Below are 24169 nucleotides of genomic sequence, written 5' to 3'. Positions count from 1 at the left end.
TTTAAAATCTATGGCACAAATGGAGATGCTATCCCTTCAAGAGTGGTTCAGGGCCGACAAGCCTTTCATAAACTGAGAAGAGATTTCCTTGGCCCAGTGGAGTGAGAGCACTTTGCACAGCTTGCATTGTACGCTGAAGCAAGTGTATGTGTAATTTTGTTTCAATATTTTATACAATAAGTCATAGAGGATGGAATTAAGTATACCTTACAGAAAAAAAATTATTATAACAGACGACACAAATCTATACAGTCATACCTCATGTTGCGTACGCTCCGTGTTGCATACATTCGGGATACGCACTCCCACCCCCTGGAAGTGTTTTCCAGAGCGCGCGGGAGTGCGCACGACCGCCGGATGCACAGAATACTTCTGCACACTTCACGCATGTGCAGAAGCGCTCAAATCGCATGACTTCCGTTTTTTTGTTTTTACATGCGTTCGAGTTACGCATGCCCGTGTTACGCATGGCGACCCAGAACGGATCGTGTGCATAACCCGGGGTTCCACTGTACTGGAAGGATATCATTCAAACTTAACCCAACTTTTCCCAAAGAAACTAGAAGTTGTGGTATTCATTTAGAGGAGCCTTTGTTGAAACAGATGTTTAACCTGTAGTCTAGCACCTTTGCACTTTAATGTGGTACTATTTGAATAATAATTCAATCTCTTTTGTAGTTACAAGTTGGTGTGGGGGGAGTAAACCTTTCTCAGCCAGAGGGTCATATTTTCTTCTGGACAACTTCCCAGGTGCTGCATTCTTGTGGCAGGCAATGCCAGAGGCAAAAGGAAGCAGAACAGTTGATGTGACTCGTCTTTGCTAGTGCTGGTTCCAAACGGACACTCACCTCTCCATCTTCTATTTAAGCCAGCAAGTAGTATTACTAAAGTTCACTACATAACTACTTGAGGAGGGTGGGTGTCAAACAGGTGCAATCTGGGGAGAGGAGCAGACTGAAGACAGTCCCACGATACAAACAGAGAGGCCCCCGGGTCTGAAGGTTGCCAACCCGCTCTAGAGTGTATTTTTACCTTTGTATATACAGTTCTAAGTCATGGTACAGAGATTAGGCAATCCAGCTTGCTCAAAAACATCTGCTTCCACTGCTCATTATTCTTAAAGCTCCATGCACAAAGAATGAAAAAGCGAGACAAGGTTTGATATAAATATAACTTTACTTTGGAAAGTTGGTATCCAGCTGCCAATGGATTTCAAATCCCACGACATATACAGCTAACCAAGCAGTATCTACAGTAGAATCATCATAGCATGTTTATAAAACAGAAAATGTATATAGGCTAAACTACAAATCATCCGGGAAAAAGGCCACAGACCCCTTCTCTGTCTCAAAGCAAACTCCACACACTGGGAATGGGTAATATGGAACTATCTCCCATTGTGAACCTAAGTTGGTTAAGCAACTTGTAGGGCCATTTATCTGTGTACCAAGCTAAACTTGGACCTTGTTCAGAAAATGTCCTGGCAGAATAGGGTTGTGCTTTCCATCCTTTCTCCCTCAGCCCAGTGTAAGGGGAAGAGGATCATTCACAGCCCATTAAGTTCAGACTGGAGCTTGAAAATGCCATTTCAGTGGAACCCACTCAAAAATCTTAGCTCTGCAAAAAGTGCAGGTGTAGCTTCAAAGCTGGGTCCTGTCAAAAAGCCAAATGGAGGACTCCTGTTGCCACCAAGATGGAAAAATGCTCTGCAAAATTCTATGTCACCCCAGGGAACAACACCCAAAGGCAGACCCAGCCACAGGAGCCTGGCTTAAGTGTTATCAGACTGCAGGATCAGCATTAAGACAAAACCACACTCACTCAAAAAACGTTTGCACCCAAGAAGGAATTGGTCTAAACCAATGAAAAAACAGCAACAACCCAAGGAGAGAATTTAAAACAAATAAATCAAGTTCATAGAGTTTACGAAGATCACACACTTCTAAACTATGTATTTTTAAACGAAGTAACTAAAAGCATGGATTTTTTTTTTAAAAAAAGGTAATTTACAAATTAATCATAACCAAAATAAGTACACAGACTTAATGTTTAAAAAAATAAAAGCAAAGTCAGATTGCAGGGGAGGCAGAGTCATGTCTCTACCTGGGGGCCGCAGGAGCATAGTGATGGTGACAGGCTGCAGCTGACTAGGACCGTGTTTTCCAACATGATGCAAGAGTTCTCTGTTGCCATCTTCTTCCTCTTTAGTAGTTTGCTCTATCACACAGCAGCAATCCAGAGGCACCTACAGAATGCAAGTACATTCCTTCGCTGGAAAAAGTGTTAAGGCAAGACACTCGTATCTCTAGAAGACAAGGCCCTTGCTCAAAAGGACCATGCAAGTAGAATATACTGCATTAAGAGCACAGAACAGGAAGGAGCCCAAGTAGGGGAAAGGCATCCAGTTTCATTTTGGTCCAGCTGTCTGAGAGGCAGTAGGGAGCTGTCTGCAGCTTGGTGGTGCTTCTCCTGATTGTCAAAATAGCCTCACTTAGGGAAAAGGGGCATTTGCTGCAAAAAACACCAAGAGTTCATCTTCAAAGCCCAGGATGTGCTTGCATTGGATCCCATGCTCAGAAGCCAAGTCCTCTGCACAGAGTCTTAAAACCAAGTCTAAGGAAAACATTAAAAACATTTTTACAAAAATTTACATATTTGGGGAAGAAGAAAAGTGAGTGTTTCTATAGGAAACTGATTAAAATATCCTCTTTCGCTTCATGTAGGAGTCTGCGTAGTGCCCTCCCAGGCCTTGAGAATGCTGACCCACATAGCTCCCTTCTGGACTGGGTTCTGGGGATGGGAGCAGGTGGGAAAAGGCCCGTTTCTGGCCACCAACCGGAGTCTGCAATAGCAATGAGGGGGAAGAGAGGCAGAATTAGGGAAATGACAAGACATGGAGGAGCTTTTAAAGTTTTCAAAGTTCAAAGTTGTACCAACCCACCTTTGAGTAGGTGCTGTGTGAGTGACTTGTGGGTCCTAGTCCCATGATGCCATCTGCTGCACTCACAGGTGGCATCCCAACTGCCTGGAAGAAAAGGCAAGAGTAGAATTAACATCATTTTTGACTACAGTTACAGATAGGTAGCCATGTTGGTCTGCCATAGTCAAAACAAAATAAAAAATAAAAAAAATCCTTCCAGTAGCACCTTAGAGACCAACTAAGTTTGTTCTTGGTATGAGCTTTCGTGTGCATGCACGATTTCGTGTGTATCTGAAGAAGTGTGCATGCACACAAAAGCTCATACCAAGAACAAACTTAGTTGGTCTCTAAAGTGCTACTGGAAGGATTTTTTTATTTTTTATTTTGTTTTGATCATTTTTGACTGCGAGGCTGACACTCCCCTCCACTACCAAGTGTGATACTATGAAAACTACTACACTGATAAAGGCAAGATGTCAGTCCTTCAGGGATATGGAGGCAAAGCTAGGTCTCACAAGTGGCCTGAGTGGGTTGGCTTGTCTGCTTAGCATGAGTGTAAACCCCCCAGACTCTTTGGCTGTCCTGTGAGATTTCCCTCCAAATTCTTTTCCTTTAAAGTTCCTGAAGAAAAGCGTCCAAGAATTTCACGCTAACAAATGAAGCCAGAAACCCTCTGTGCAAAATAACAACATAAAATTAGACTAGTTTATATCTTGTGGTCAATTGACAGAAGGGTCTGCAGTTGCAGAGTTTGAGACTGCTAGTAATACAAGTACAGATCACTAGGATCTTGCACTTTAAACAGATCAATGCAAGATCCGAATGCTTTTTAAAAAGCATCATCAGTTTCAAAAAGGTTTACAATGTATCATGGGGGCTGCTGTTGGCAAAACAAGCCCAGAGCACAATATAGGCATATAAACTAGTTTTCTTGTTATATGGATCCCAGCCAACGTTATGCTAATATTTTACTTCTTATTCCAGACTCTTGCCCTCCAAGTGTCGTTGGGACTACAATTCTTGTGATCCCTGACCAGCAGCTGTGATGGCTGGGGCTGATGGGAGCTAGAATCCAACAGCAAAATAGATTCTCTATTCCCACTATAAACAAAGCAAATCCATGTTCACCTCTTCTTTTACGAGATCTGCAACTCATGCACTTTGTGGGTTATATCTGGAAGTGTTTGCAGTCTCCCTTGATCATATTCTACTGAGGTTTGGCCATTTCTATCTTCAGCTGTGTGCAAAAGCTGTTGTCATAGGGAAAACTAGTGGCCACAAACTCAAGTGAAAAGCATGGGGGATGCTTCCAGACAGCCAATGAATGAGTTTGTCTTTATTTATTTTTTATGTATTTTGTATTTTTATGTTGTGAACTGCCCTGTGATCTTGGGGTGAAGAGAGGCATACAAATTTAACAAATAACAAACCCAAAAATGAGACCACAGCAGCAAGTGACTGGAGCTGTTTGTGTGCCAGTGTAGCACCCAAAACTATCCAAATTTGCTTCCTTACACAAAGCACAACCGGCATTATGGCAAATCTTACTTTGTTTAGGTGGCTTTGTCTAAGCCCAGCCTGAAGGCCACTGGTGAAATAGGAGCTTGGGGATCCGGAATAGAACGGAGGCAGAGGGGCTCCAAGGCTGTTCCGTTCAAACCCAGGTGATGATACCTGGAAAAGGGGAACAAGATTCACACCGGCCACTTGTAGGCAGAGCTTCTCACACCCCTCTCTACACGGTAGGACAGCAGCAACTAAAAATAACCAAGCCCCTCCTACCAGCCTATGCAGCACTTCTAAGTGACAGCCTGCACTCGACATTGTTGCTAGAGAGGAAGAGAAAGGAGGATGGCAGCAGGGGCTTGTCACCAGTTCAGCAATGCAGGATGGTTAGAAGAAAGAGTCTGTTTCCCACCCACAACCTTCCACAGCTCTGTGCCCTCCTTGTGCATTCCGCTACACAGTTAGGGGCCGTTTCAAGGACGGCTTGCTCTTAACCACCAAGTTTGTGGGTGTTCCATACCAGACATTCTACCATGCACGTTAAATTAGCGCAAATCACAACATTTCAAGACGACAAATCTCACAATTATGGCACTGCAACTTTCTAAACCTACTGCCTTTCAATGGATTACGCCAGGAGCCGACAATTTTTAGTGCCACCATATCAAATCCTACATGGTATTTAGGAATATAAATACGACAGAGGCAGCTCCCTTGGGACTAGCCCAGGGGTAGCCAACACAGCGCCCTCCAGATGCTGCTGGACTCCCAACTCCCATCAATTCACGCCGGGATGGCCAACAGCCAGCAATTATGGGAACTGCAGTTCAGCAAGGGCACCATGTTGGCTGCCTCTGGATCTACCCCATCCAAGCTAGGTAGAGGCATTTAAAACAATGAATGTTTACCTTCTGCTTGTTGTGTGCAAATCCACCTAGCTGAGGCCCTGTCTCTCTGGCCTGGGGATACATTCGCGTTCCCAAGTCCTTTTGATAGAAAAGAGAAAAGGCAGGAACTATTTAATCCCAAGTTGTGTAAAGTGGATATAATTATGCCCCAAACTTCTCACAGCTGTGTTAGAGCACATGGTGCTGGTAACACCAAGGTTGCAGGTTGATCCCCATTAAGGGACAGCTGCATACCCTGCACTGCAGGGGTTGGACCAGATGATCCTCAGGGTCCCTTCCAGCTCTGATTCTATGTCATTTGAATTGATATGGTGACCAATGAGAACTAGAAATCTGTGCATACAGGAACATAACATTTATTTATTTCATAAAATTTATACATCACTTGATTGCAAAATAACCTCAAAGCTTTACAAAAAGGCAATAAACTCAATAAAAATTTACAACCCTAAAACATACAAAAGGTAAAGTACTAAAAGAGATTAAAATTACACCCTAAGCATCTGGGCAGGCTTGTCTAAACAAGAATGTTTTTAGCAGATGCTGCCACACAGAATAATAATAATACAGAATGAAGAAGCAGAGCCTAAAGGGCATTAAGATAAATGAAAGCAACTCCAGCGCTTTAACCTTGCTGTTTATATTCAGAAGCCACGGCCATAATGGATCTTCAAGTACTCACTGGCTGGTAGTCAAAAGCACAGCCGTCTCCGGTCAGCCCAGAAGAAGGCAACACAGCATCAGATAGGGAGGCCTGTGGAATTCTGGGATTTGAAACATTGCCCAGTACACCAGTCTTCAAGCTGAATGCTTTATTGGCCCCACCTGCAAAGTCAAAGAAGTTGACTATCAGCATGCAGGCAGCACGGCAGAAGAACCAGGGATGGGATAGGCTTTGTCCCACTCTACTCACCTCAGGGCTGCAGGAAACACCCTCATTGTCTAATCATGCAAGGCCTATAGCTGCAGGCAGAAAGAGCACTAAAAACTGCCATGCCTCTGCCCTGGTATTACCCATCCTGCCTCCATAAGACAGCTCAAAACACACCAGAAATTAGATTTTCTAGCAAGTACTAGAGAACACAGTTTTGCAGTTTGATTTCTCTTGTGCCAAATAAGGCATTCAGCTAACTTTTATTTAGTGCAGACCCACTGAAATTAACATGTCTGAATTTGGCCCATTAATTTCAATAGGTCCACTTTAGCCAAATACCAATTAAGATGCGGCCACCTTACCTCCAGGCTTGTTCGTAGGGAGAAGACTTTGCAGATTTAAGTAAGGATTGAGTGGAATCTTGAAGTCTTTGGGTGGCTCTCCTAGCAGAGAAACCTGTAAGAGAGGCAACAGTGAGCACCATTTCCTAGATTTCCAGCTGGTGCCCCTAACAAAGGCAAATCACACATTGTGTGACAAAAAAGTTAAACAGTTTTATTTTTTGAAGAAAATGTGGGTGCATCCTCTATTAAAAAACCTAAAAGTTAAGTCCAATGTTGGTGCTTGGTGAAATGATCTATTGGTTTTAAAGAGATTCCCAGCAACAAACACTTGGCAGTTTTTCTTCTAATAAAATGTGCAAGCGGATATACATACTTTTGACACACTGATTACAGAAGGGTGGACAGGCTAAACACAGTGCCTACACTATGCTGAACATCTTCCAGCTGATCACTTGCAGCCCAATTTTGAAAACCCCTGGAGCCAGTTATGCTATAAGGGGCTCCTCGTGGTAGTTCCGCCTCCTGAGGGATATGCCTCCCTCAGAAGTTTGGTGTGTGTGGCCCAGGGCCTTCTCTGCGGCAGCCCCGAAGATGAGGAATCTCCTCACCACAGATGTACACCTGGCTTCTTCACTATACAGGTTTCTTTACCCTGACTTATGCTATCCAAGATACAGTAGGTGTTTTCAGGGCACACCCTTTTCCTGTGACTGTAATTTGCTTTAATTGTTTTCAATTCTGAATTTTAAACTGTTGTAACCTGCCCTGGGCCGTACAGGTGAAGGGCAGGTAATAAATTTAATGATAATAATATCTAGAAGTCTAGGAACTGGTTACGTTTCTATCCAGTTGCAACCGTTTCAACCCAGGGTTTCAATGCAGGCATGAGAACTGAAGACTTCAAAAGTAGGAGGAGAGCTGTAAGGGAAAAGGTGCAGGAAGGAAAAGCACAACTGAAGCTGTCATGCAATATAAAATCACTTCAGTCAAGACCCTCACATGTTTCTGAACTACAATGATGAAGGACAGAAAAGCAGCACATAACATATACTCAGATTTTCACAAATGTAAACCTTCACAAGGTACCAGATTCCTCACAAAAATTCATTGATAGCCTCACATTTACCCCAGATGATGGAGGCCCATTTTCTGTCTGCTTTGGCTTCTGAAGTCCACTGATCACAGACCCCAGGATGGAAGTGGTGAGGCCTTGCAGCCCAGGTGGGGTCAGGTGGGGTCCTATCACAGAGTTCTCCCTCTCCATTCCCAATGGTCCCAGAAAGGATGGCAAAGGCAGGTTTCCAGAAGGCAAGATTGGAGACTTCACAGGTCCTGGAGCCATATCAGAAGGTAAGGAGCCACCTAAGGAGAGAACATGCACCCAGGTGAGAGCCACTTCCTAAAATAAAGTAGTTTTGGAACCCAAATTACCAGGTTGGGACAGTCAATTTACTGTTCAAATATTGTCAACTACCCACTTCTTTAATTCATGATGGTTAAAATACAGTCATACCTCATGTTGCGAACGCTGCAGGTCATGTTTTTTTCGGGTTGCGCTCGCGCTGAACCCGGAACTACCGGAACGGGCGCTGTGGGTTGTGAACGTGCCTCCCGCATGGATCACGTTCGCAACCCGAGCGTCCACTGTACCTTAAAGAGCAGAAGGTAATTTGCTGAGAGTAAAAGGGGGCTACCCAACCTGTTAGGGATTTATACATAACCTGCTGGTCTGAGTCCTTTCCACAGGAACAATGAAAAGCTCCAATGGGGCCAACAGAACAATGGGTGGGGTGAAAGCTTGCTACCACCTTCAACAAAGGCATGGGTGGGGAAACTCCTTCAGACAATGCAACAATGGTAGCAAACCCTACTCTCCTCCTATATTGCTCAGGTTGGTGGCTTCCTGAGGAGCTAAGATTCAAAACATCCCTTCATTAAACACTACGGGACTCACTGCATGGAAGGAGAGTTAATTTGCTCCCTTCCATGCTATCCTGCTCCGAATGAGGACTTGATGTGCAACTAGCCTGAAACCTCTCCCTTCCTCAACAAGTGCAGGCCCGAGGATATACTTGTTTGATCTGTTAGCAGAGTTCTTTGCTCCGCTGATCTTCCTACACAACTTCTGAGAGGAGTGGCACCACCTGTGCCACCAACCTAATTTCCACACAGGGCTGCAGGAGCTACTCTGGAGTGAAGAGAAGTAAAAATAAAATGCACAGAAAGATTTCTCATGGGCCAGAACCACAAGCAGAACATAGCTGAAGAAGCAACTGCTGGGGCTCGCAAAAATAACAACAGAGTTACTGCAGTTGCTGTAGGAGTAGATCTTGATGAGATGAAGTTGCTGTGAGGTGCAGCACCAATTATGCTAAGATTTCAAACAAAAAATATATATATATTGCCCTCTCACTACATCCCAAAGCCTTCTCCTATTCAAAGGAGAGCCTGCTATAGAGCAACCCAAGTAAATATACTCCTTCTGTTATGACGAAAGAATTCTGGACTTGGATCAGCGAGGTAAAAATCACACAAAGCTTTATTGCAGTCCATAGACCCAAAGTATAATAATAGTATATATTAACAGTTATTAAGGTGGTTTCTCTTCAGATCGTATAAATCTTCACCTTTTACTAAAAGTATAAATCTACAAAGTAAGTTAAATGAGAAAAAGAAGAACAGATAAGCTATATATTGTGGTCGGCCAGTTTGGTGTAGTGGTTAAGAGCAGCAGACTCGTAATCTGGGGAACCGGGTTCGTGTCTGCACTCCTCCACATGCAGCTGCTGGGTGACCTTGGGCTAGTCACACTTCTTTGAAGTCTCTCAGCCCCACTCACCTCACAGAGTGTTTGTTGTGGGGGAGGAAGGGAAAGGAGAATGTTAGCCGCTTTGAGACTCCTTCGGGTAGTAAAAAGCGGGATATCAAATCCAAACTCTTCTTCTTCTTCTTCTTCTGAAAGAATCAGGACTTTCCTTGATCTGTAAGTTTTTCCATACTTTCACTGCCTAGGTATTGACATAATTTCCCTAGCTTCTAGTAGAAACAATCACTCAAAAATTAAATTCTGGAGAGGATGTTGTTATGACTCTATACCACAAAGCACTTACCTGAGGACATCTCACTCAGTAACTGATTTCCTGTCTGAGAAGCTGTTGTGTTTTGCATTCCCAAAGCATGCTGCAAGGAACCCAGTGGAGACTCTCCCAAGATTCCTGGTTTCTACAAACAAATCAATACATTCCCACAATTAAGACAGGAAACAAGACTGTGTATGATAAAAATCCAACACACTCAAGCCAATAATCCACTACAAGCCGCTAATCTCAAGCAAGGCAATGGCAAAGGCATACTGATCCAAATGGTTAAGGAAAAAGGGATCAACTACATACAGCCACATCACTCGTGTCTCTAGAGCAGCGGTTCCGAAGCTTTCCCCCCCACCCCACGGACCTCCTGAAAATTGCTGATGGGCCACTTAATGATTTTTCTGCCTGTTGCAGCAATTGCGTTGTGCTAGACGATGTATGGTTTTTAAATTAATTTTTTACTGTTTCTTTTATTTCTAACATTTTGCATTCTATTAAATTCAGACTGTAACACAATAAAGTACAATACAGTCATACCTCTGGTCGCGTTCACTGTGGGTTGCGTTCGGCACGGGTTACGAACGCGCCAGAAGTACCGGAATGGGTTACTTCTGGGTTTGGCGCATCACACATGCGCAAAAATGCCAAATCGCGCCGAGCGCATGCACAGATTCGGCGCTTCAGCTTGCGGACCTTTCAGGTTGCGAATGGGGCTCCGGAACGGATCCCGTTCGCAACCAGAGGTACCACTGTATAAGAATCTAAAGAAGCAATAAGAATACAATTGAAAACCAGTGTGACTATTTAATGCATACATGCTGCAGACCACTTGAATGCAGCTTACAGATGCCGGGCAGATCATTTTGCTAAACCAGTGCCCAGGTAACTGAGTACCACCAGACACTCCTGGCAAGCTATGTTCAGATACAGAACACCCTGAGAAAGATGGACCTTTATATAGATAGAAGTGCACCAATGTCTTTCAGATGGACTTCACAGGACTTTGCAGTAAAGACTGAGTTTAGCTGCTGCAAGTGGCCCAAATGCAACACAAACAGGATTCTACAGCACAAACTGTTAGCTTAAATTCCAGCACACTCATGGCCTTTTCCCATTCTCCAACTGTTCTTCTATAGCTGTATTTCCATTTCAAAGCAACCCTCAGAGAATCCAATACAGAAAGTCCTGGCTGCTAACTTCCTTGCATCACTGTTCTGAGCACCGTATTTTTCGCTCCATAGGACGCACTGGACCATAGGGCGCACCTCATTTTTAGAGGAGGAAACCCAGGAAAAAAACATTTTTCTGGTTTTCCTCCTCTAAAAGCCCTGTTTGTTTGTTGTTGTTTTTTTGAGGATCAGCTAAAAGTTTTGCAGCTTTTTTGCAAAGGGAAAAGCCCTGGCTTTTTTGAGGATCAGCTGAAAGTTTTGCAGCTGTTTTTGCAAAGGCAAAAGGCCTTTTTTTAGGATCAGCTAAAGGCTTTGCAGCTTTTTTGCAAAGGGAAAAGCCCTGGTTTGTTTGTTTTTTGGTTGTTTTTTTTTTGAGGATCAGCTAAAGGTTTTGCAGCTTTTTTTGCAAAGGGGGAAAAGCAAAGCTCCTTTTGCAAAGGGGGAAAAACAAAGAGGGAAAGCCCCATTTTTATGGGGTTTAACTCACATTTCTGAAAAATCTTAAGGAAAAGGAGCCATTTCTACTGTTTGTAGACAGATAATCTAATCAGCCAGTCACATGTCCTGGGGAAACAAACAACCTCCCTCTGCAGCACATTCAACAAAGGAGGGCGGGGCTGAAAGGGAGCCGGGACTCTTATCTCTCTCCCGATCTATTTCTGATCAGCTGCTGAGCGGGGTCCTTTCAACACTCCCTTTTCTCTTTGTAAAATAAAAAGCACAATCTGCTTTTGGCTCCTGGGCAATTCAGCTCCAGGGACCACCATTCGCTTCATAAGACGCACAGGTATTTCCCCTTACTTTTTAGGAGGAAAAAAGTGCGTCTTATGGAGCAAAAAATACGGTATGTGAGTTACTATTATTTGAAAGATCCTGTACTGTGATAGTTGGGATGGATTTTGCTGTTCAGCTGCAACAGGAACAACGTTAACAGCAGGCAAAGCCACAACGTTCAAGGCTATTTAATTCCGATGCAACTCCACCCCAACCATGGCAAGTTAGAATCATAGAATCATAGAGTTGGAAGAGACCACAAGGGCCATCCAGTCCAACCCCCTGCCAAGCAGGAAACGTTCTAGTAGATGTTTGTGGCAGACTCTTCCATCAATGGTTGGAGGCAGCAAAGCAGAATAGAAGCCTAGAAAGCTATTCTCTGAAATCCAACTTGTTGAGAACTAAAGTCTGAAGTCTGATAAGCAATGGTTTTCAACAAGGAGGCATCAGGAGGAGGTTTTCCCCATCCAAATTCAGAGGGTCTATGTCAACCCATTTGGTTATACTTCCAGAAGGAGATGGAGATGTGGAAAACAGACCTGTTCATTTTTTTTGCAGCTCTACTTCTTTGCCCTCTACGCCACTGCTCCTTGTCAAATAACGCTAGATATTTGGAAAACTTCAGACCACCATGTACAGAACTGCTCCATCATGCACAATTAATTTTGCTCCACAACGGTACAGCTCAATTGATTGTGCATAGGCACACATCACTCACTGGAATAAATGTGCTCCCATTCAGCCTTAAGGAAGTGAAGAGGCAGTGAAGAGGACTTGCATACTGACCAAAGAGCTCCTCATCAACCAAGAACCCTCTCTTTATCACAAAGCCTTGTAGTAGTCATGCTAAATGCTTCAGCAAGCCAGCCCCCTAAAACTATGGGGTTTAAGGCTTAAACAGAGTGAAGTCCTAGATCTAGGGGAATGTCTTGCACAACACATCCTCTCCAGTGAGATTAGAATATGATTAAAGCTGGAGGATGGTCCCTGCAGTGCTCCTTCATGCAGTGTACACACAATAAACACCCACACACAAGCAGCGTGATTTTCACACACAGGTCTGGCCTACCACTCACATGGAATATGGCCTGGTTTTCCTTGTTCTGCAGGAGTTGTGTCCAGACCTGGTTTTGGACTAAGAGCAAGTTTCCAAGAAATGCCTTCTGGAGCAGAAAGCAAATAGAGACCAGAGACAGGGTTACTAAAAGCCAAGAGAATTCAAACAGACAAGAAAAAACAGAGAAGGAAGTTGGAAAGTAAGAGCCTGCCTCAAACTCCTGCTGTGTACAAAGGCAAGCCACTCCAATGACATTGCTATTACCAGGAGATCAAGCAGACTAGTTCTTGCCCTATATAGGAACCAGATGAAACCACAGCTGCTTAAAATCTGCCTGCCATTAGGCATAGCATTGCAACTGTACACAGAGAAGCTCCAGTGAAGAATTAAAGGATACAACTAGATTCTTTTGAGTGTGAGGCTAAAGTGAGTTAGGCTGCAGGTGAGTAGTGGAAGGATCACCAATGACAGAAGAAAATGATCCTCATGTATAAACCCAAGGTACTTGTTTTCAATAGCAGTTGCTGCCCCTGCAGAGATACGGTATGTATCTGTATATAGAGGGGTTTTTTTAGGAGCGGGGGGGGGGGGAAGAGACAAGGAGCTTGTTCTTTATCTTCTCACAATCTGGAACACCAGCCTATCTATGGATAGGGCAAAGATTAACATCAATGTTATTTTACCTGCACCACTGAATGGCAGTTACCTGTTGTGCTTGTGTTTGATTTTGAAGTGCTAGCTGAAGCAGAGCTGTGGACAGGGCAGGGTTGCTTAGCAGATGCACTGATGGAGGGGCTCCTAGGATTCCTGAAAAAGAAAAGGAACGTTTTTAAAACTCTCCAATGTAATGGGGTGGGGAATCCCTTAGCAACCTCACAAAATACTGCGGTAATTCAAACTGAACCAAAAAGAACTGCACAAACCATGAAACCCTTCATCTTTTAAAGATATTAGAATACCTTATTCACTTTTGCTTTTGATGAATGAGTCCAAGCTAGTCCCCCCCTTCTTTTTCTTACTTGACAGCACTAGTTAGGTACAAATCCTCACATTAGTTAAACTACGAGTAAGAATGAACACCATTTTGGTTGCCTCATGAAGAACTCTGAAGCACATACGACATCTGCAAAAGTGCCATCTTATCCATTTTGTATCCAACACAAATATTTGGTAAGAATTCAAGCTCTTTCTGATCTGAGGAAAGCTTCCGTCACAAGGGAACATATGGCATAATGAGCACTGAATACACGCCACACTTTTTAAAGCTTGGTAAAAGGTTACATTCCTGGTCTTTTTGAACCTGCTCTTCTACAGCCCAAGATAAAAACAACAACTGTCATATCTGTATGGTGAATACAAATGATCCCTGTCTGATTGCAGCTCCAATCAAGTCAGTGATAACACACCCGGCCATTAGCATCTGCCACTAGGGCTGAGGAGATCTAACATACTCAGTGGGCTCACAGTGGGAGGAAACCCCAAGATCACATTGCTCAATACCAAAGGTGCTTTCAGAGACATCCTATTTGAGGGCCACTTACGCATACTTGCCTTGCTTTCCTCCAATGGCTCCATGAAGGAGAGGGTTGAATAGGAGCTGGACTGACGTAGGATTCCCTAAGCTGTTCAGAATCTGAAGAAGATTGGGCTCGGGAAGAAGCCCTTTTCCACGGTTAAGTGCCTGTAAAAGCAACAGCAGGAAAAAAACAACAACAAAAAAATCAAGAGGCACCTGGACTCACTAACTGACAGAAGAACCTTTTCATGACTCTAACCATGCAGGAAGGGAGCATCCGAGTGTACAGTTAAGGTTTCAGCTCACAAAGTAATTAACAGTTTACAACACAGAACACTTAAGACAGACAGCATGCTACATTGCGCCACTGGAGGGAGACCTTTGGGCTTCTGTGAGCTGTATTTTGTTTTGATTCAAACATGTACCCTTGTAATGAGGTGAGCTGAAAATGTAATTAAGTTGCTCTCCTTTTTACTTAATGAGTCTATCAGTATCAAACCATCAGCACAATACAGCGGATGCCCATACAGAACAGATAATGGCTACAGGAAGAAGCCTTGTTGATGAGCAGAAGTTTGTCCAAAACCAAAACAATGGAGGCATTGTGTCAGTCCCTGGAGATGCAACACCCAAATATGGCCAAAGTATAAACCTCTTAAAAAGATACCGGCATGAGGAGAAAGGTAGATAAAGGAAGAAAAGGTGGTATTGGCAAGGAGATGATTTCAAACTACACACAGGAAGAGGCATCATTTAACATATTTATACCACTTGCTATGAAGAAAATCTCAGTGCAGCTCACAACATAAAACCATACAGTAATTATTGTGAATTGAACCTTACTGTTGCCTGTGCTGCTATCAGAGCAGCTAGCATGCTTCGCCCAGGAGGGCCTGGAGCACAGAAGGACACTCTGATGTGGTTTCCAGCAAGTGGCACGCCATTGGTGGCCTCTTGGACCATCTCTGCTATCTCAGCTGACTCGTACTCGAGGACTGCAAAGCCCTTTAGCTGACCATCCTGACCACATGCCAACTATGCAAAAGGAAAAGAAGGCAGTAAGAAGGTGACTCGGCACAAAAGAAAGAGAACATGGCTGCTCTATATGCTTTGAGCCAACCAAAGCTGAAGAACCTACAGCCTCAGGGAATCCCAGCAAGATTCTGCATCAGTAAATCCTCCTGCGCTTAGGGCATGAGTAGTCAATGCATATCCTCCAGATGTTGAATTCTAACATCCATCAGCCCCAGCCGGTATGGCAAGTAGTCAGGGAAGATGAGAATTGTAGTCCAACATATGGAAAGCACCACAATGGTTATCTTTGACTTACTGGGACATGTATCAGCTCATTTTGTCAAGAGAACCAAGCTACTACAAGAGAATTGCTGGGCTAAGGGCGAATGACAGGAAATTCTTACAGCAACCCCCCCACAAGAGGCTCATTAGCACAATCACAACAGCTAACCTCATCCCTCTTTTGCCTTAAGGTTGGTAACCAACAAGTACTTTCTCCCTCAGGAAGTCCAAAAATGCAGTCAAAGAAACCACTATGTTGCAATTCACATTTTGTTATATGGAATTGGGGGGCGGGGCGGAGGAAGGTGAAGTTACAGCCAATAGCCCTGTTATTAGCATTACCAGACTGTTACAACAGGTAATCTGGCTAATTATATCCCATTTGCATTGATGGGGCTTGTGCAGCTTTTAAAATATGCAACTGCCTGAACCAGAATCTTTTACATTTTCTACCCAACAGATTAATACTACTGCTTCAATTGGTGTGGCAAAAAGTCTACTACTGTGGCTGCATCTGTTGCTACAGCTATCAGGTGGCAAAAAGGATACAGACCACCTCACGCTTACAGAAAACCACAAAAAATATGGAGGAGACAGGTGACAATATTTCAAAACTATATAGACTTTGAATAGAGACTGACTGTGCTACAGAAATAGGCTTCCATGTTCTATACATTTCCTTGACCCTGGCCAGAAGAGCAATCTAGTCAACATGGACTAGATGGTCCTTGTGGTCCCTTCCAACTCTCCATTTCTATTATTCTATGCTGAGCACACATAGGAAACAAACTTTTTGCTTTTGGGATAGGTTGTGTGATTCAAGCAAACAAATTGCTTTGAGCTGGAAATTGTGCCAAATGTTAATCCCCTGGCAGTGAGTGACCAAGCACTTAGGACCAGCAGTAAGTTCCTAAATTTCATTATTGAAGAAATATATCAATAAAACAAACAAACAAACAAACAAACAAACAAACTAAACCTCTATTGTCACCACACCACCTGTGTGCAGTGAAATTAAATGAACAATGTTGTGCTATTCACAGAAGCAAATTGGAAGGGGTGGCAGCCTGATCTTTTGTTGCTTCAGAAATATCCTGGGAAATGGATTCTAAAATAAGTGCAATAAGCCTGTTGTGCGAAATGGCTTTGGGTGCTGCACTAAGTGCATGAAGGGCCGCCCTCTTCCCTGTGGCCCAAGGTGCTTACCTGACAGAATGTTGGAGGGCAGATGGCAGAGAAGGTCTGCCTCAGTTCTTCTATATCATTGTAATTATGTGGCAGTTTATCTATACATAAGCACTTTGAATGAATGAGGTCCAGGGTCAACTGGTTAACATCTGTCCAGTGAACATACAGAGTCCGTGTTCCCAACTGTTTGCCCAGCAGGTCAGATTTTGCTCTGGCTGCCGAATCCTTTTTCATGTACTCCACAAAGCCGTAGCCTTTGGAGTGCCCCGTCTTCTCACTATACACCAAGAAGCAGCGTTCCAGGTTCCCAAAGGGCCGGACCAGGTCCTCAAACTGTTGCTGCGTGTAAAGCTGGGGCAGGTTGGCAATGCACAGCAAGGCATCTGTAGGTTGTAACTGCACTGTGATCTCTTTGTCTCGCAGCTTGCTCAGGTGGAATTGCTTAATGGCCGATTCTGCCTGTTCCCCATTCAGTAACGTGACGAAAGCTGCAAGAGATCGAGGTTATGCAAAAGCTATTGACAAGACGTTATACAGAAACACACAAGTCAATGCCCACAAACCTCTGCACAGATTTCAAGGTGTACACAGTCAATCACCATTTTGCGCAGAGGTTCTGTTCCCGGCCCACTACACATTGGTATGACCCGCCCTGTTGTGCCTCTGACGTGTTTAGTGATTTTTTGGGTCACTCCTGGGTTCGGTGCTGTGCACGCATGCACAATCGTACGTCATTCGGATCCACATTAATTGGATGTTGCCTGTATACAACAGAAGAATTGTCATGCTGGACTAGACAGAAAAGCTACCCAGTCCGACAATCTGTCTTTAGTTGTGGCCAAGCAATAGATATCAAGCACAGCATGACTCAGACAACTATTTTCTTTTCATTGCCAACATCTGACATTCAGAGCTGGAAGATGCTGTAATAAAACTAACTGCCAGGGACATGATAAATTAATATTGTTTACCCCATGACTTTTAGGTGCTTACGGAGTGAGTTACACGTCCAGTTTAAGAGCACATCTGTGGTTACTCTTGGTGTTTCCCCATCCTAAATAAATTTTGTGCCTTTTATAAACTTGGTGACTATTCAAATAATATACAAGTGACTTAAATTTGCTGATATTCACCCTTTGCTAAGTTTGCTTTCTTCCCTCTTTTTTCATTTATGTATTTACACATACATGTATATCCTAACTTTACTCCATTTTAAATTAATATTTTATTAAGAGATGGTTAAGTCCAGTCAAAGGCAACTATGGGGTGCGGCACTCATCTCGTTTTTCAGGCTGAGGGAGCCGGCATTTGTCCACAGACAGCTTTCCAGGCTTCTGGCACAACGGGACACTGTGACAAGTGCCAGAGCACACGGAAACCCCGTTTACCTTCCCACCACAGTGGTACCTATTTATCTACTTGCGCTGGTGTGCTTTCAAACTGCTAGGTTGGCAGGAGCTGGTACAGAGCAATGGGAGCTCACCCCATCGCGGGGATTCGAACCACCGACCTTCCGATCAGCAAGCCCAAGAGGCTCAGTGGTTTAGACCACAGCGCCACCCGCATCCCTTGATTGATGTTAGGATTGATGGGATGAATGGAACCACCAACCTTCAGGCATGCATGCCAGAAGCTCTTCCTTTTCATGAACAATTTCTAATGCACAACAATACTATACTGTTTAAACAAGGAGAGCAAGCAAGAAGAATATTAGAAAAGATCCCCACCAACATAAACTATGTGCATCAACCCAATCTTTTAGTTACCCATGAATCTGCATTCAATGGAGATTAATTGAAAGGGTCTGTCCATTCAGCTAGGTTCAGCAGATTATTTTCTATTTCTCAAGAGTTGAACAGAGTCAACCCACCCTATAACCCACCCTATGACAGAAAGGAGAATTCTGTAATGCTAGTTTACTTACCAGTTCCCTTGTATTTATCCACAAAACAGTACTTAAGTTCGTAGTCACTCAGCAGATCATGAACTTCCTGTGTAAAGTCAACAGAAGAAATCCAGTTTGAGCCAGAGTGGGAAACATTACCTCTTTCATCAAAAGGAATCCCAGCCACTTCCCCCACTCCAGTCCACAGAGGCCAGAATCTGCCCAGAGGATTGTTTCAGCAAAATACACCCAGTCCTCATTTCTGAAGCCAGTCAAGCCCCACTGCTAAACTGTAGAGCATGAAATGAATATTTCATTTGATAGTAAAAGCTGTATCCACGTCCTGGCAGCAACTCCAGCAAAACCTAATCAATGCTTTGAGCATTTCCTGGTTCTGGATTTTTTATCTGAAGATTTATCTTGCAGGCTTGGACAAAGTCCAACTAAACATACCACACAATTCAGGTTTTCACAGATCTGGTTTGAAAAGCTCCCTCTTGTTGAGCAGAAGAGTAAAAGTTTGGCAACATTGTGTGCATGAACTGACAAAGTCAAATAGCAAATATGCTCTGCTCTTAAAAGTCCCCTTTCTGGGTTCAAACTTAGTAATATTACTGGCCACCCCTCAAATAAAGTAATCAGATACAGATTTTGATCCAAGTCCATAAAAGCCCTATAATAATCAAATATGGTTTTGGGAAGTCTTCTTAAACATATAATTCTTTGTTAAAGTGCTTGTAACTTCAAAACTGAATGTGATGGAAAACAGAAGTCCCTCTCTGTTTTATATGGGATACATTATTACAAAATTATTGAATAAATTGAGGATTGTGTGAAGTCAGATTAAGAATAACTTTACTGTGGTGTGGTCTGATTTTAGAATATTTACTAACACTGAAGATCATGGACAATCCCTGTTGCCAGTTTATAATAAGGTTTGGTTGACATGGGCTCTTTTCCTTGTCACATGATGTATCTGAAATAGTAAAGTATGTTTAAATGTTGTAATATATTCTGAACTCATCCATTCTGAGATAAACGAAGAACAAACGTACCTACTCAATGGATATGTTTTGGATATGCTATTTATTATTATCATTATTGATTATTAATTATTATTATTATTATCCGCCCATCTGACTGGGTTGTCCTAGCCACTCTGGGCAGCTTCCAACAAATATAAAAGTGTAATAAAACATTAAAAACTTCCCTATACAGGGTTGCCTTCAGGTGTCTTTTAAAACTTAAAGGGTTGTTTATCACAGGGTGGGTGCTACTACTGAAAAGGCCCTGTGCCTGGCTCCCTGTAACTTCACTTCTCGCAGTGAGGCGTTTTCTGCAGTGGCTCCCCGTTTGTGGAATGCTCTTCATAGGGAGGTTCGTCTGGCGCCTTCATTATATATATTTAGGCTCCAGGCAAAAATGTTCCTCTTCAACCAGACCTTTGGCTGAACAATATTCTACAGCCTTTTAAATGTGCATGTGTGGGACTGTTTTGCTGTTTCCGTTTTAACTATTTATTTGTGTTTTTATCTTGTATTTTTATCTTCTAAATGGCCCCAAGATCTTTTGATGAAGGGCAGTATAGAAATCTAGTAATAAATATTGTCTCAAAGTACAATTCACAAACAAAACTGGCCTACATTCACCAATATAAGGATTAGTTGCTAAATGACTTTGTGTTGATGGAATTAAATGTTTTTCAACTAAGAAGATCTTTTAATAGAAGAGAACCAAAAGTCACTAATGTCCACTTAAAGATGACATTATGGCCTGTGTTTACTGAGGGAATTGCATAATCAGCATAAATCATCAACAAGAACAGCTGGCACCACAGGAGATCAGCTTCCTTTCCAGACTGCAGTCTTCCTGATCAGCAGCAAGCCAATATTTAGCATGTGCTTTATGCTGCCTAAGGCAACACTTTCGCTTATTACTTAAGACACTTTTCACTTCCGGCAAGCAGGCAAGCTGAACAGGTTACCTCATTTGAGGCATGTGTGATCTTTTCACAGAAAGGAGTCAACCTCACTCAAGGTCAAACTCTGCAAAGCCTAGCTCCACCATTCTGACCATGAAATCAAGAGTGCATAGATGGATAATCAAGACTCTGGTTTGCAATGTGCTTCCCAGAGGCAGCTTGAAACACTCCAATGTACTCTTCCAACATAAACCTAGCCAAACTCTAGGGAGAAGGTGTTATTGATGCCCTTGAAAAGGCAGACATTCCAATTAAAGGCAATTCTAGAAGCCTGCCTCTGATACTTTGGCAGCAATCAATAGGGCATGGGAATCAAGTGATCTCACCCAAACAATGAGGACAGGTCACAAGGTCAAACCTTTACCTGGTGGGCTGTTCAACTGTTTCTATGTAATAATGTAAAATGTACACAATGAGGATTTCCTATGAAGTTCCACTGTCCTTTCTAAAGTTCAATTGCCCTTCCTGATCAGGCAATTCACTCCATCCACTACAGGATGCTGATGTAAATGTAATCCTCGTAAGAAAAATAAAATAAAATGAGACATTTATACAGAAGTGCGCCTTAGAACCTGTTTATAAAACACGTATCTCTAAGAAATGGTATCTATCCATTTAGGAGTTTCAGCCCACCTATAGTGGGCCAAAACTCTCTGCTTTGCTTACAGAGCTCTGGGAGGCGCCAGCAAGGCTGCCCAAGTTCCCACAAGAACCTCACAGAGACCAATAAGCAAAGTGGAGAGCTTAAAAGCTCTTTCTGTGCTAGGAAATCTAGCACAAAAGGAGCTTTTAAGCTCTCCACCTTGCATGCAATTAATTGGCGGCATTTCAACCAACCGTCTTTCAACTGCTCAAGGTTGAAATCAGAGTTCTTTCGGCTTCAGCACTCTCCCCTCAGGTCTCTATGAACTAAACCTGAGAATGTGCATAGATGCCGTAGATTCATTACATTTCCAGTCCACTGTTCATCCAACTCAAGGTGGGCAATGACCACTTGATTAGCTTCAGCAAAGTTACTGTATCACATGTTCTGTGACACATCTTGAAAGAGATGCAAATATGTAAACACACACTAAGTCAAAATGATAGTGTACTGCTTCCTTGCCATTGTATTTCCCTTAACAACCCTCTTGGAGTGCTACTATTCTGTAATAAAACATGCTCATTTGTTTCCTCAAAAGCAGACAACTATGGCCAGTTTAATTTACAGTTCAGAGAAAGGTTTTCAGCAATGTATAATGGTGTGTTGTGTGAATAACTTGTCATCTTCCTTCTGCGTTAAAACTGCTGCTCATCAACCCCACTAAGTGGCTGCCAACTAACTCAAGAAAACAAATATCTCTCTCTAGTAATGTACGCAGCAAAACATAAGAAGCCCGCAGGCACTTTAAAAGCCAACGTATTTCTTACTGCTTAAGTTTCAGAGTAAAAGCCACTTCAGCAGGTACAGCACGTTATTCACTTGACAGGTGGCAGGGTTATAGAAAAAAAAAGATTGACCATTAGGGCCAAATTCTATGCAATACAAGGGAGCAGCAGTAGATGTGTCAGAGTTCTTTAGAAAGTCCAAATGTAAACACGATAATAATAAGCATTTTTTCACCAACATGATTGGTTATCACCAGTGAATATCTTGAATGCAACCCTAACTTCTGGTTCATGCATTTAAAAACACAATACGTAGGTTATGGGAATGTATTGTGGGTGACTTGACTTTATGATAGCTTAGTAATGATTCACTGGCTGTTGAGGGTGAATTTGGTTAATTATTATTTGCTGATAATTTGAGAGTGATATTTTGTCTTAACAGATTATTGAATATTACTTTATTTGAGAGAACTTGTTCTTTTTATTGTGACTTATTTTTATTGGCTCAGATCATTATAAGACGTATGATCCTGACTGTATATTCTGTTGTTTCTTTAGCTTGTAAGCCACCTTGAGTACAACAATACAGAAAGATGGCATACAAACTAAAAGTGTAGTGAAATATATGGACGATATATAGCTGAGGAAAAAACAATGCACAACTGAGAGGTCGCCCCTAGCCCCATAGGATTATGTGCATTATTCTACAACAGCGATAGAAACAGAAAAGATTGATGACATGTCTGGCTCAATTCAGACATCATTCTGAATTATGGTTATGGCTTAGCTATAGTTTGTGGTATGCTGTCCAAACTGACAAAGTCATGATGTGAGAGTGGGTAGGAAGTCAGATTCAAAATCCATGGTCTGTTTGTGAACCATGGTGTCTGAGTGTCGGTATTGCAGAACACACATCTCTTCCCACTAGCAGGTTGTTCAGAATATGCCCTTCCTTCAGCAAATGTGTGAGGGGCAAATGTGGCTATACCTGCTAGACACACACCCTGGACACCAGCTCTTCCTCCCCTGGAGGCTGCACATTCAGTGTCTGTGTGAAAGGGATGTACAAAGACAAGAGCCTTGTTTGCATACAACTATACCTGTAAACAGAAAATATGTTGCCATGTTGGCAGGGGCCCATCTACAGGGTGTCATCCAACCATCTCTCATATGTTCACTGTGTGTATGAACACCCCTTAAAATAGCTGAACAACATGTCAGACTCCCATTTGCATCTGTACTAGGTTGCAGCTGGGGCGTGTGAGTTTGTGAAGTGTTTGAATATTCCCCCATACTCCCTACACATACAACCCTATGTCAGAGAGAGGGTTCTGCGCTAACTTTTCCTTGACAGACTAGCTTTGTTTGCAAAGATCTATTTCTTGAAGGCTGGAGAATATCCACCACTGGCTGTTGGAAATAGTACAGCCAGGAACAGATAAATCGCCAAGGGCTTTTTGTTCGTCCGTTTCAGCTCTTACTTGGCGAGAACTGAAGTGAGAAAAGTGGTGATGATGCTTCGCTAGCAAAGGCGAATTACCTCACCCAGATCTCGAATCTTTTTCAGACAGCGCTTCAGGTACTGGGAATTGAGGGTTCACCCTCAACCAGAGGCAGATTAGTTTGCCGCTTTTCGAGAGTGAAGCGCCCTTCGCCGCAGGCTTGAGGGTTCAGCAGAGCTCCTCCACAGGTAGAAGAAGGTGACTGAGAAAAGCGGACGGGGGGCGGGGAGAAGACTCACCTGGTTAGCGACGTCGGCGGGCAGCCCCCGGACGAGCACCTTGCGCCGGTTGCGGAACTGCCGGGCGCTCCTCTCCAGGCGGCTCCTCACCTCGGCCGGCTCCAGGCGAGGGAGCTCCTCTTCGCGGGCGCTGGCCGGGGCCGACGAGGCAGAGTCGGCCGCCGCCGCGGGCACCCCCGCGGAGAGCCCCGCCACAACCGCCGCCGCCGCCGCCATCTTGGGAGCCAGCCGTCCTCTTCTCCCGCCCTCAGGCTAAGATCAGCGAGAGCGAGGGTTGGGAAAGAGCGGCAGCGGCGGCACGCCGGCAGCCCATTGGCCTGAGTAAGAACTCAGCCCGCCTCCCGGGCAGTCGTTGGTTGGGCGCACCAATGAGATAGGGCCGGGCCGGGTGCGGGGCAGAGTGATTAACCCTTCGCGGTCTGCGCGGGAGGTGGCCGCTCGCTCTTCTTCTTCCGGTACCTCGTCCCGCCGCGCGCTCGAGGGCGGAGTTGACTCCAGGCCGTGGTGCCAAAGCCCGGCCGGGGCAGGCGGGTGGCACCAAATAAAGTGAAGC

General features: G+C 43.7%; 1 protein-coding gene across 1 annotated transcript; it reads right to left on the bottom strand.

Moving 5' to 3' along the window:
• Positions 1–1157: 1157 nt before the first annotated feature.
• On the bottom strand, positions 1158–23832 carry RAVER1 (ribonucleoprotein, PTB binding 1). The gene is made up of 15 exons (XM_033173867.1): positions 23617–23832; positions 18566–18632; positions 16660–17129; positions 15001–15192; positions 14193–14322; positions 13348–13448; positions 12661–12747; positions 9663–9774; positions 7679–7914; positions 6571–6664; positions 6017–6159; positions 5335–5412; positions 4469–4594; positions 2942–3025; positions 1158–2842 (listed from the first exon to the last, which is right to left on the bottom strand). The coding sequence occupies exons 1-15, from the start codon at positions 23830–23832 to the stop codon at positions 2696–2698; spliced, it is 2283 nt and encodes a 760-aa protein (XP_033029758.1). The 3' UTR covers positions 1158–2695.
• Positions 23833–24169: the final 337 nt, after the last annotated feature.

This window comes from Lacerta agilis, chromosome 16 (genome assembly GCF_009819535.1).
Source record: "Lacerta agilis isolate rLacAgi1 chromosome 16, rLacAgi1.pri, whole genome shotgun sequence".
NCBI classification, from domain to species: domain Eukaryota; kingdom Metazoa; phylum Chordata; class Lepidosauria; order Squamata; family Lacertidae; genus Lacerta; species Lacerta agilis.
The sequence above is the reverse complement of the archived record's forward strand: the minus strand, read 5'-3'. Positions and strand labels throughout refer to the sequence as shown.

Coding starts and splice junctions, on each gene's coding strand:
- RAVER1 (XM_033173867.1), bottom strand. CDS start 23,832: ATGGCGGCGGCGGCGGCGGTTGTGGCGGGGCTCTCCGCGGGGGTGCCC. Junction 7,915..9,662: donor ACTGAGTGAGATGTCCTCAG/GTAAGTGCTTTG, acceptor TTCTCTCCTTAG/GTGGCTCCTTACCTTCTGAT. Junction 5,413..6,016: donor GTGCTTTTGACTACCAGCCA/GTGAGTACTTGA, acceptor TTCTATCAAAAG/GACTTGGGAACGCGAATGTA.